This window comes from Chrysochloris asiatica, unplaced genomic scaffold (genome assembly GCF_000296735.1).
Source record: "Chrysochloris asiatica unplaced genomic scaffold, ChrAsi1.0 scaffold00215, whole genome shotgun sequence".
NCBI lineage: Eukaryota > Metazoa > Chordata > Mammalia > Afrosoricida > Chrysochloridae > Chrysochloris > Chrysochloris asiatica.
The window spans coordinates 4,117,033-4,127,960 of record NW_006408733.1 but is presented as its reverse complement, the minus strand read 5'-3'; the positions used below and the strand labels follow the sequence as shown (position 1 = coordinate 4,127,960).

The 10,928-nt window shown below is 37.7% G+C and overlaps 1 protein-coding gene across 1 annotated transcript in view; it reads right to left on the bottom strand.

Annotated features, from left to right (window-relative positions):
- The window catches only part of LOC102832054 (uncharacterized protein DDB_G0271670-like), a 130,196-nt gene that overhangs the window by 87,204 nt on the left and 32,064 nt on the right, over window positions 1-10,928 (bottom strand). The window contains exons 5-6 of the mRNA XM_006872947.1: window positions 9,260-9,379; window positions 1,661-1,700 (exon numbers count right to left, since the gene is read on the bottom strand). Of these exons, the coding sequence (XP_006873009.1) occupies window positions 1,661-1,700; window positions 9,260-9,379 (160 nt within the window). The remainder of the gene's footprint in view (window positions 1-1,660; window positions 1,701-9,259; window positions 9,380-10,928) is intronic.

The window sequence follows — 10,928 nt, the reverse complement described above, 5'->3', positions numbered from 1 at the left end:
ATATATATATATATATATGACAAACATATACTAGTTTGAAAGAGGATATTTGTACATTGAATATCCCCCTTTCCCTCAAAAATACACTATGAATGTGATGGAGTATACAACAGATAAAATGATGAAAACTTTCTAGATGTTATTAGAGTTCTTAAGGCAATAATATGCTGGGCCTGGAGGTTCAGGACCATAGTCCATGGTCAATTGGTATAACATAGTCCACAAAGCAAATATTCTACATCTTACTTTGGTGAGTATTATCTGGAATTTTTTAAAAGCTCAAGAGCAGCCGACTAAGGTACAGCAGCTATTGATCTCTCCATGTGCAGAAGAAGAAATGATAAGAAGTGAAGACCCTTGGAATAAATTATTCCAAGGGACTAATGGAACATGTGAACATCAGTCTTCATGACTGAGACCAGAAGAACTAGATGATACCTGGCTATCACTACCAACTTCTCTGAAAGTGATCACATTAGAAGGCCTCAGCTAGAGTGGGCGAAAATGTGGAACAAAACTTAAAAGTATCTAATAATAGTAATAAAAAGACTGGGTTTACAGGCCATAAAGAGAATGAGATAACGTGAGACTTTGGCCTTCTAGCACCCTTCAGGTCTAGAAAGGAACTCAGTCTCATAGCCCAATTTTCAGTAAAGCGTAGATACCTTTATAGTGGGGGACAACACTATTAGTAAGATGTACTCACCATGGAATGGTCAATCATTCAGAATCAAAAAGGCAACATTTTCCTAAGGACAAAGTTGTGAAGGGATGGGAAGGTGGGTGGAATAGGAACCACAGGGAGGAAGCAGAATAAATGTTGCAAGAAAGGGATTGTAATCACTGAAAGGAAACAAAGTGTATAGTTTGTTGAATGTACAGTTGATGATCTTTTCTGTACACCTTTACTCAATTCACAATGAAAAGTTTTCTTATATTAAAAAGGATGAGAACACAATGAGGACAGAGATTTTTTTTTAACCAAGTTTGTTTGCTGTCATTTCTTCAGCAACCAGAAAATTACTCAATTAATACTGAGTAAGCTAAATAAGCAAATACTGAATGAAGTGCTTATATGCTGACAATCATAACTGCTATATAACTATATGGACTCCTGGTGTGGTGCTATAGGATAAGCACTGGGTTGACAGTTCAAACTCACCAGATGCTCCTTGAAAACCCTACGCAGGGTTGTTATGTGTGGAAACCAACTTGATAGCACTTATCAATATATAACTATATACCTATGTACCTGCTATATAAGGAGCTCTGGTAGCGTAGTGGTTACGAATCGGGCTGTGAACCTTAAGGTCAGCGGTTCGAAACTACCAGCTGCTCCGCGGGAGAAAGATGAGGCTTTCTACTCCCGTAAAGATTTACACCCTCGGAAACCCTGTTCAGGGTCGCTATGGGTCAGAACCGACTCGATGGCACTTAACAACAACAACAACAACCTGCTATATAACTGTTGGAGTCCTGGTGTAAAGTTGTAGGATAAGCACTGGACCATAAGATTGGTGGTTCAAATCCACCAGCCACTTCTCAGAAACTCTACACAGGGTTACTATGAATCAGAACAGACTCAACAGCACTTTACAACGTGTAACTATTAGAACTCAAGAATTTTCAAAAGTACAGCTTGAAAAATTTTCGTTCTTACGTTCTTTTGTGGCATTTCTGATAGTCTTCTGAAGATGCACCTAGGAAAGAAAAAAACAAACAATCTATTAGAAATATAATTCAAAGATAGACTAGAAGCTAAAATTACTCTAGGCAAAAATATTTCCCATAAAATACACTGTGATAGTTGCAGCTTCCTTTTTGTACTGGTTGAAAATACTTCTAATTTAAGTGCCAGTCAGTCAAAGTACCAAAGTAAACCAAAATTGTTGCATATTTTATGAGATACCAGAATCTGTCATTTATATTTGGATAGCTTTTTGTAATTTTCTAAGTATTTTATATTTATTATATCACTTAATATGTATAACTATCTTGTCAGGCAGATAGACCAACTTTTCCCAATTTTGCATATTAGAAAAAAAATAACTGATCAAGTTACAAACCTAATAGCTGGATAATTGGAATTTAAGCCTGGGTTTCATGATTCTTTGTCCAGCAATGATACCAAATATAAAGATATGTATATCAGTCGATCGATTAATGAGGAGAATGTGTGCCAGCCAGCATTTAACTGCTTCCGGTACACTAAGATACGCTCAGGTATACTAGGAATACAAAGAATCATGAGAGTAGTCTTTTCAAGAAGTTATAACCCTTAGCAGCTACAATATTCTTTACATTAGAATAAAAAATGCCAACAGTTAAAGAAAGTAAAATGAATGGTGTCTCCCAATCACTACAAAGCATTACCTTGAGAGGGAAGCTCTGAATATGAAAAGGGCTACAGCATCACTTATCATCCAGCATCTGGCCTCTGATTTTGCTTAAAATAAAATTTAAAAAACACCCAAACCAAACTCACCACTACGGAGTCAATTGTGATTCTTAGTGACCCTATATAGGGTTTCTGAGATGGAAAATCTCTATGGGAACAGACTATCCTTTCTCCCATGAAGTGGCTGGTGGGTTTGAATTGCTGACTGGGCATTAGCAGCCCAGGCATAGCTTCCAACTCAAAGCGGGAAGAGTATGGAATGATAGACATATGGACTAATTAAGTCAATATGCAGGTCCCTGAACTTTTAGTCAAATAGTTGGGAAAGAGAAACTCCTTTTTTAAATTGAATTTGAAGCTGTGAGTACTAGAAAATTGTGGAACTAGAGAAGTCTATGAAAGGAGCTTGAATGAGAATGTTAATACACAAAAAAGGATCCTGAGCTGAGAGGGAACTGGATCCTACTGAAATGACTTCAGACCCTGGATCAAGTTTTATCTGCATCTAATAAGAATCTAATCAAACTCGCTAAAGAGATAAGTACTTCTTTGGGTACTGTATTTCATTCAGCAAAGGAGTTGTCAAATTAAATGTAATATAGTAGGCAAAGTCTCAAACATTAAAATATAATCATTCAGACAGCTGTCAACTCTCCTATCAGAGAGTCCAACCCAACACTTATTTTTTTTGGCTGGTATTCCCTTGCTTAATGTGACAGGTTCTGATAGGATGACTGACAATATTCAACTCCATACCTCTCTCCATGACCCATTTTTCTAGTAATTAGACCTAATTAGAAATCTGTTGGAAAACTTCTAGGGGAGCATTTGCTCCTCTGGTAAAAAGAGAAGTATGTACAGGGCGGATACTGCCCTTGCTCATCCTTCCTGACTGTAACATGATTGTAATGCCTGGAAGTTTTAGCAATCATCTTACAACTATGAAGCAACCAGCTAACAAGCTTGGTATCAAAAAGAAAGAGCCTAAGATGTTGGTGTTATAGTTGTTGTTAGGTGCCGACGAGTCAGTATCGACCCATAGCAACCATATGCACAACAGAGCGGATCCATTGGCCAGTCCTGCATCAACCTCACAATTGTTGCTACACTTGAGCCCACTGCTACTGCCATTGTGCCAATCCATCTTATTGGGGGTTTTCCTCTTTTTTGGTGACCCTCCACTTTACCTAGAAATGTGCTTCTCCAGGTTCTGGTTACTCTGGATAATATATCTGAAGTATAAGAGACAAAGTCTCACCATACTGGTTCTAAGGAGCATTCTGGCTGTAATTCTTCCAACACAGATTTGTTTGTTCCTTTGGTATCTCAAGGTACTTTCAATATTCTCCTCCGACATCTGAACTCAAATGCATCAATTCTTCTATGGTCTTTTTTATTCAATGTCCAACTTTCACATGCATATGAGGTTATTGAAAATACCATGTCTTGGGTCAGGTGTACCCAAGTCCTCAAACTGACATCTTTTCTCTTCAACACTTTAAAGAGGTCTTGTGTAACAGATTTGCCTAATGCAATACGTGGTTTGATTTCTTGACTGCTGCTTCAATGAGTGTTGATGGTTGATCCAAAAAGAATGAAGTCCTTGTCAACTTCAATCTTTTCTCCACTTACCTTGGTGTTATTTATTGATCCAGTGGCAAGGACTTTCACCTTTTTTTTTTTTTTTTACATTGAGGTATAACACATACCGAAACCTGTGGTCTTTGATCTTCATCAGTAAGTATTTTGAGTCCTTTTTGCTTCCAGCAAGCAAGGCTGTATCATTTGCATATTACACGTTGTTAATGAGTTTTCCCCTAAACCTAATGGCACATTTTCCTTCATATAATCCAGCTTAATTTCTCAAATTATTGGCTAAGCATAAAGACTGCATAAGTATAGTGAAAGAATACAACCTTGGCGCACATCTTTACTAATTTCAACCATTTAATATTTTCTTCGAACAACTGCCTCTTGGCCAGTATACAGAATCCTCATGAGCACAATTACGTGTTCTGGAATACTCATTCTCCTCAATGTTGACCATAGATTGTCATGATTCACATAACTGAAAGTCTTTGCATAGTCAATAAAGCACAGGTCAACATCTTTCTGGTATTCTCTGCTTTCAGCTAAAATCCATCTGATGTTGGCCATTAGATTCCTCATTCCACGTCCTCGTCTCCTCTTCTTAATCTAGCTTGAACCTCTCGCAGTTCCTTTCAATGTATTGTTGCAGTTGTTTTGCAATCATATTTAGCAAAATTTAACTTGTATGCAATATTAATTATATTGTCTGATAATTTCCTCATTCCATTGGGTCATCTTTCTTTGGAATGGGTAACAACAATGCATCTCTTCCAATCAATTGGCCAGGTAACTATCTTCCAAATTTCTTGGCATAGATTAGTGAATGCCTCCAGTGCTGCATCAGTTTGTTGAAATATTTCAATTTGTATTCCACCAATTTCCAGAGACTTGTTCTTTGCCAATGCCATCAGTGCATTTTGGACTTCTTCCTTCAGTATCATTGGCGGCTCTTGACCATATACTACCTCTTGAAATGGTTGGGCATTGACCATTCTTTTTTGGGGAAGTGTCTCTATGTATTCCTTTCACTTTCTTTTGATGCTTTCTGCATCATTCAATATTTTGCCCATAGAATCCTTCAATATTTCAAGTAAAGGGTTGAATTTTTTCTTCAGTTCCCTCAGTTTGAGAAATGCTGAGCATGTTCTTCCCTTTAGATTTTCTAACTTCAGTTGTTTGCACATTTCATGATAATATTTGACTTTGTCTTCTCCAGCTGCCCTTTGAAAATTTCTACTCAGCTGTTTTACCTCCTCATTTCTTCCATTTGCTTTAGCATCTCTATGCTGGACAGCAAGTTTCAGAGACTCTTTTGACATCCATTTTAGTCTTTCTCCTCTTTCTTGTCTTCTTAATAACCTTATGCTTTCATCCTCTAAGATGCTCTTGATGTCATCATATAACTCTTCCATTTTACATTCAATACATCATATACTTCGTTTCATCTGAATTGCAACCCTCTCAATGTAACAATGTTTATCTCACTTTCTCCCTGTGTTTCTTATTTCCATTCTTCCTTCTTTCCCCATCTCCTTTGTCCTTAAGTAAATATTACTTATTTTATCTTGAATGGTTGACTATTCTATGATGTGGGACCCTCACTACTATTGTTCTCCCTCTTATGTACGTATCTATTGCTTAGCTGAAAGTGGAGCCATGGTGGTGAGTTCAACTATAGACCTGAAGGGTGACCAAGGGCCATAGTATGGAGATTCTCCTAGTCTGTTTCTGACCAGTATGCCTAGCCTTTTTTATGATTTTTAGTTTTATTACAAATGTTCTCCTCCTCTATCCAAGACCTTCTAATGTGATCCCTTTCAGAGCAGTTGATAGTAGTAGCCAAGCACCATCTAGTTCTTCTGATCCCAGGGTCATGAAGACTGATTTTCCCATGGTCTGTTAGTCCACTGGACTAACTGTTTTCAAGCATTTTCAGTTTTCATCACTCTTCTTTCCTCCAGACAGTGAGAGACCAAAAGATGATCTCCTATGAAAACCTTCACTCAATTCACAATAAAAAGTAAATATATATATATGGAGTTCTGGTAGCATAGTGGCTACATGTCAGGCTGCTAACCTCAAGGTCAGAAGTTTGAAACTACCAGTGGTTCTGTGGGAGAAAGATGAGGCTTTCTGCTCCCATAAAGATTTATAACCTCAGAAACCCTATACAGGGTTGCTATACAGGTCAGAACCAACTCAATGGCACTTAACAACAACATATATATACATACACACACACACATATATATCACATTCTGTTGGTGAGGCTATGGTAACTCTTATACATTGGTGGTACAATTCTTCTGGAGGAAATTTGGCAACACCTAACCAAATTGTACATCTACTTACCTTTTGGTCCAACAATACCATTTCCATGAATCTACTGTGAAGATATTGTTGTTGTGTGCTGCTGAGTTGATTCAGACTCATAGAAACCTTATAGAATGGAGTGGAACTGCCCCAAAGAGTTTCCTAGTTGTCAATATTTATGGGAGCAAATTACCAGATCTTTTCTCCCAAGGTGAGTTTAAATCACTGACCATTCTCAGTTGCAGTGGAACATTTAACCATTCATTGTGCCACAGCTCCTTAACTGGAAGATAAACCTCCAATAATATGAAAATAAATAGCATAAGTTTTTTCATTTCAGAACTGTTTGTAAGAGGAAAACTCTAATGCCAAATTCATAGGAGAGAGGAATACTTCTCAGCTGTATAAAAAATTAGGAGGATCTCTAAAAAATGATGGAGTGATTGCCAATATAAATTGCTAAGTGACAAAAAGCAAAATAAAAAAAGAGTATATCTACACCCTTCTAGTAAGAAAGAAAAGGATTTAAGAAAATACACAAGTATCTGCTCATTTGTTCAAAAGAAACAAAGGAAGGCTAAACCAGAAATTAAAGACAATGGGGTGAGTACGAAAAGGGTAGAAAGAAGAGGGCATAGGGTAAGGGTAGCAAGGTTGAAGGGATATTTTTTTGATAATATCATTTTATATAGATATGACTCTGAGCTCCATAGTAATGGTTCACACATAAACAAAAAATAATACAAAACAAAAAGAACATCTGTTGCCATCACATCAATTCCAACTCATAGTGATCATTAAAGAACAGAGTAGAACTGCCTCAGAGGATTTCCAAGGCTGGAAATCTAGCACTGTAGGATTAGCACTGAACTTCGAAATATAAGGTATCTAGTTCAAGCCCACAAGCTGCTCCTCAGAAATCCTATACAGGATCGCTATGAGTTGGAACTGACTTGATGGCACTTCACAACAGCAGCATTTTTTTTTTGGCAGCAGATTGTCACATCTTTTTCTTGTGAAGCACCTGGTGGATTCAAACTGCTAACCTTTTGGTTAGCAGCTAAGTGCTTTAACCAGAATGCCAGCAGAGCAAATGCTCTTTGAAAACCAAAAACCAAACCCACTGCTATTTCGTTGATCCTGACTCATAGCAACCCTAAAGGATAAAGTAGAATTGCTCCTTAGGGTTTCTGAGACTAACTCTTTATGGTAACAGATAGCTTCATCTTTCTCCCACAGTGCAGTTGGTGGGTTTGAACTACTAACCTTGAGGTTAACTAAGCTCAACACTTAGTCTACTGCACCATGAGGATTCCTTTCAACTCACAGAATAACATAAAGGTACATGCATTCCTCCTAATGTAAATAATCAAACAGAATAAAAAAGATTTAATTTACAGTAGAATTCCAACAGATATATAGAAGGAAAGAGCAAGATTTTTTGAAAAATCACCATTAAACATCATAGCAATAAATGTGGTAGTCAGTATCTTCTGATGGCTGCTAAAATTGTGAAAGGATGTTTGAAGACAACATAATTTTCAGACTCTCGAGGTATGGTTTCCTAAATATCAACAGGAAAACAGTAACTTTACGGTGGAGAACTTAGCAGGCACCACCTTAACCTATAGATGAAGTTCAATACTACAAGCAGGAAGACATACTGTCATCAGGAACCCCTTGACGCCACACATTGAAAAGGATACAACACAATGTTTATAGTAGTCTTACCATAACCTCATTCCAATAATGAGAAAATACCTGACAAACTCAAAGTGAGGCACAGTTTACAAAAACGGATTGATATTCTTCAAAAGGATCAAGATTATGAAAGACAAGAAAAGACGGAGGAACTGTTATAGATTGCAGTTCACTAGGTAGAAATAACAAATGCAATGTGAGATTCTAGACAGGAATTTGAAACAGAAAAGAGCATTAGTTGAAAAGCTGTAGTATAATATGGATATTAATTTTTTTTTAAGTTTTTATTGTGAATTGAATGAAGGCTTACAGGGCAGATCATCAGTTTTATAATTCAACGATTCATACTTGGTTTCATTGCAATGATTACAATTATGGATGTTAATTTTCTGGTTCTGATCATTGTACTCTGGTTATGTAAGATGTGAACATTAGGGAAACCTGGGTGAGACATATTTTTGCAGCTTTTTTTGTAAGTATAAAATGAGTTAAGTTAATTTTTAAGAAGCTATTGTTTTTTAGGTGCCAGTCAGATATTATTTATAGCCAAAGGTAATCCTAATTGCTAAAATTACCTTAGAAATCATTGAAGGGAAAAAAATAAACTGTGTGCAACATAGAATGAGAACATTCTTCTTGGATCAATTAACAACACTCATGGAAGCAGCAGTCAAGTAATCAAATGACGCATTAGGCAAATCTGCTGCACAAGACCTTTTTAAAGTGTTGAAAGGCAAAGATGTCAGCTTGAGGACTAAGGTGCGCCTGACCCAAGCCATGGTATTTTCAATAACCTCATATGCATGTGAAAGCTGGACAGTGAATAAGGAAGACCGTAGAAGAATTGATGCATGAGTTATGGTGTTGGAGGAGAATATTTAAAGTGCCATAGGCTGCCAAAAGAACCAACAGATCGGTGTTGGAAGAAGTGCAGCCAGAGTGCTCCTTGGAAGCCATGATGGCCAGACTTCGTGTCTCACACTTCTGACATATTGTCAGGAGGGACCAGTTGCTGGAGAAGGATATCATGTTTGGTAAGGTGGAGAGTCAGAGAAAAAAAGGAAGACCCCCAGCGACATGGATTGGCAAAGTGGCAGCATCAATGGGCTCGAACACGGCAGCAATTGTGAAGTTGGCCCAGGACCTGACAGTGTTTCGTACAGTTGTGCATAAGTCGCTATGAGTCAGTACCGACTTGATGGCACCTAACAACAACAAGAATTAGGAAAAAAACCCCAAAAAACTGTGGAAACTCACCTAAAATGGCAGAGAGGTTTGAAAACTGTGGTGCCTTTTCTATTGCTACTGCTTTACTGCTATCCAGAAGAGTGGAATTCCTGTACTGCATGTGGTCTTCCAACTTGAGATGCTCCAAATCTAAACAAAAAGTAGGTGGAAATGGCATAAAACTTAAGAGCAGCAGCATGTAAACAACAGGTTACCTTTTTCTCACTTCTGAGGGCCCCAAGTATGGTAATTATAGAAGGTGTGGAGTGAGACAGAAAAAAGGCAAACCTTGATGACATCAGGATAGTAAATGTGGGATAGTACAGCCTCTGGCCTATTTCAGTTCTATAATCCCACCTTCCTTACTAGATTTTTGCCCCATAAAGATTATTGATCAAACGGAGAGGATGCACACATAGGAACAGGCTCTTGTATTTTATGTGTAGTTATACTATGTCCATTAAACAACACACCACTAAAAAGCATACTTACATTATTTCTTCATGTCAACTTTAAGCTTTGTATTGACTTCACACTACAAAAAATGAGGCTATTACATCATACTATCTCCATCTTTCCTGTTCCTCCTATGGTCCTCATATATTTAGTTAGATCAATATTCAATGTAAGATTATGATAAAATGCTGTAAAAATGTTCAGTCTTGGGGCATACCACAATTACTTCTTCTCCGCCCCTGGAAGTCAATATCTTTTTTTTGTTGTTTGTTGTTTAACTTCCTATGCATTTTTCATCTGCATATCTATATTGTTTACTGTAGTTCAGTGTTTTGAAGTTTCATAATACAATGCATAGGGTTTTTCATCTATAATGCTAAACATGCAGTTTGAAACTACCAGCCACTCCGTGGGAGAAAGAGGAGGCTTTCTGTTCCCATAAAGATTACAGCCTCAGAAACCCTGTACGGGATCACTATGGGTCGGAACCGACTCGACGGCACATAACAACAATGCTAAACACACTGTGCTCTTCTACTCTAAAACCTCATATTATTTGTTATTGTTGTTAGGTGCCATCAAGTTGGTACTGACTCATAGCGACCCTATGCACAACAGAATGAAACACTGCCCCATCCTGCGCCAAACTCAAAATCATTACATTTGAGTGTATTGCTGCTGCCACTGTGCCAATCTATCTCCTTGGGGGTCTTCCTCTTTTTTGCTGACCCTCCATTGTACCAAACATGATATCCTTCTTCAGGGAATATTCCCTTCTGATAATCTGTCTGAAGTGTAAGGGACGAAGTCCTGGCTTCCAAGGAGCACTCCGGATATACTTCTTCCAACACAAATTGGTTTCTTCTTTTGGCCGTCTGTGGTAATTTTAATATTCTTTTCCAACATCACAACTCCAGTGCATCAATTCTTCTACAGACATCCTTATTCGCTGCCCAACTTTCACATGCACATGAGGTTATTGAAAATAACATGGCCTGGGATCAGGTACACCTTAGTCTTCAAACTGACTCTTTGTTCTTCAACACTTTAAAGAGGTCTTGTGCAGCAGACTTCTCTAAAGCAATACAGAGTTTGATTTCTTGACTGCTGCTTCCATGAGTGTTGATGGTTAAGCTGAGAAAAATGATGTCTTTGAATACTTCAATCTTTTCTCCATTTATATGTTGTTTACTTGTCCAGAGGTGAGAAATTTTCTTTTCTTTACAATGAGGTGCAACCCATA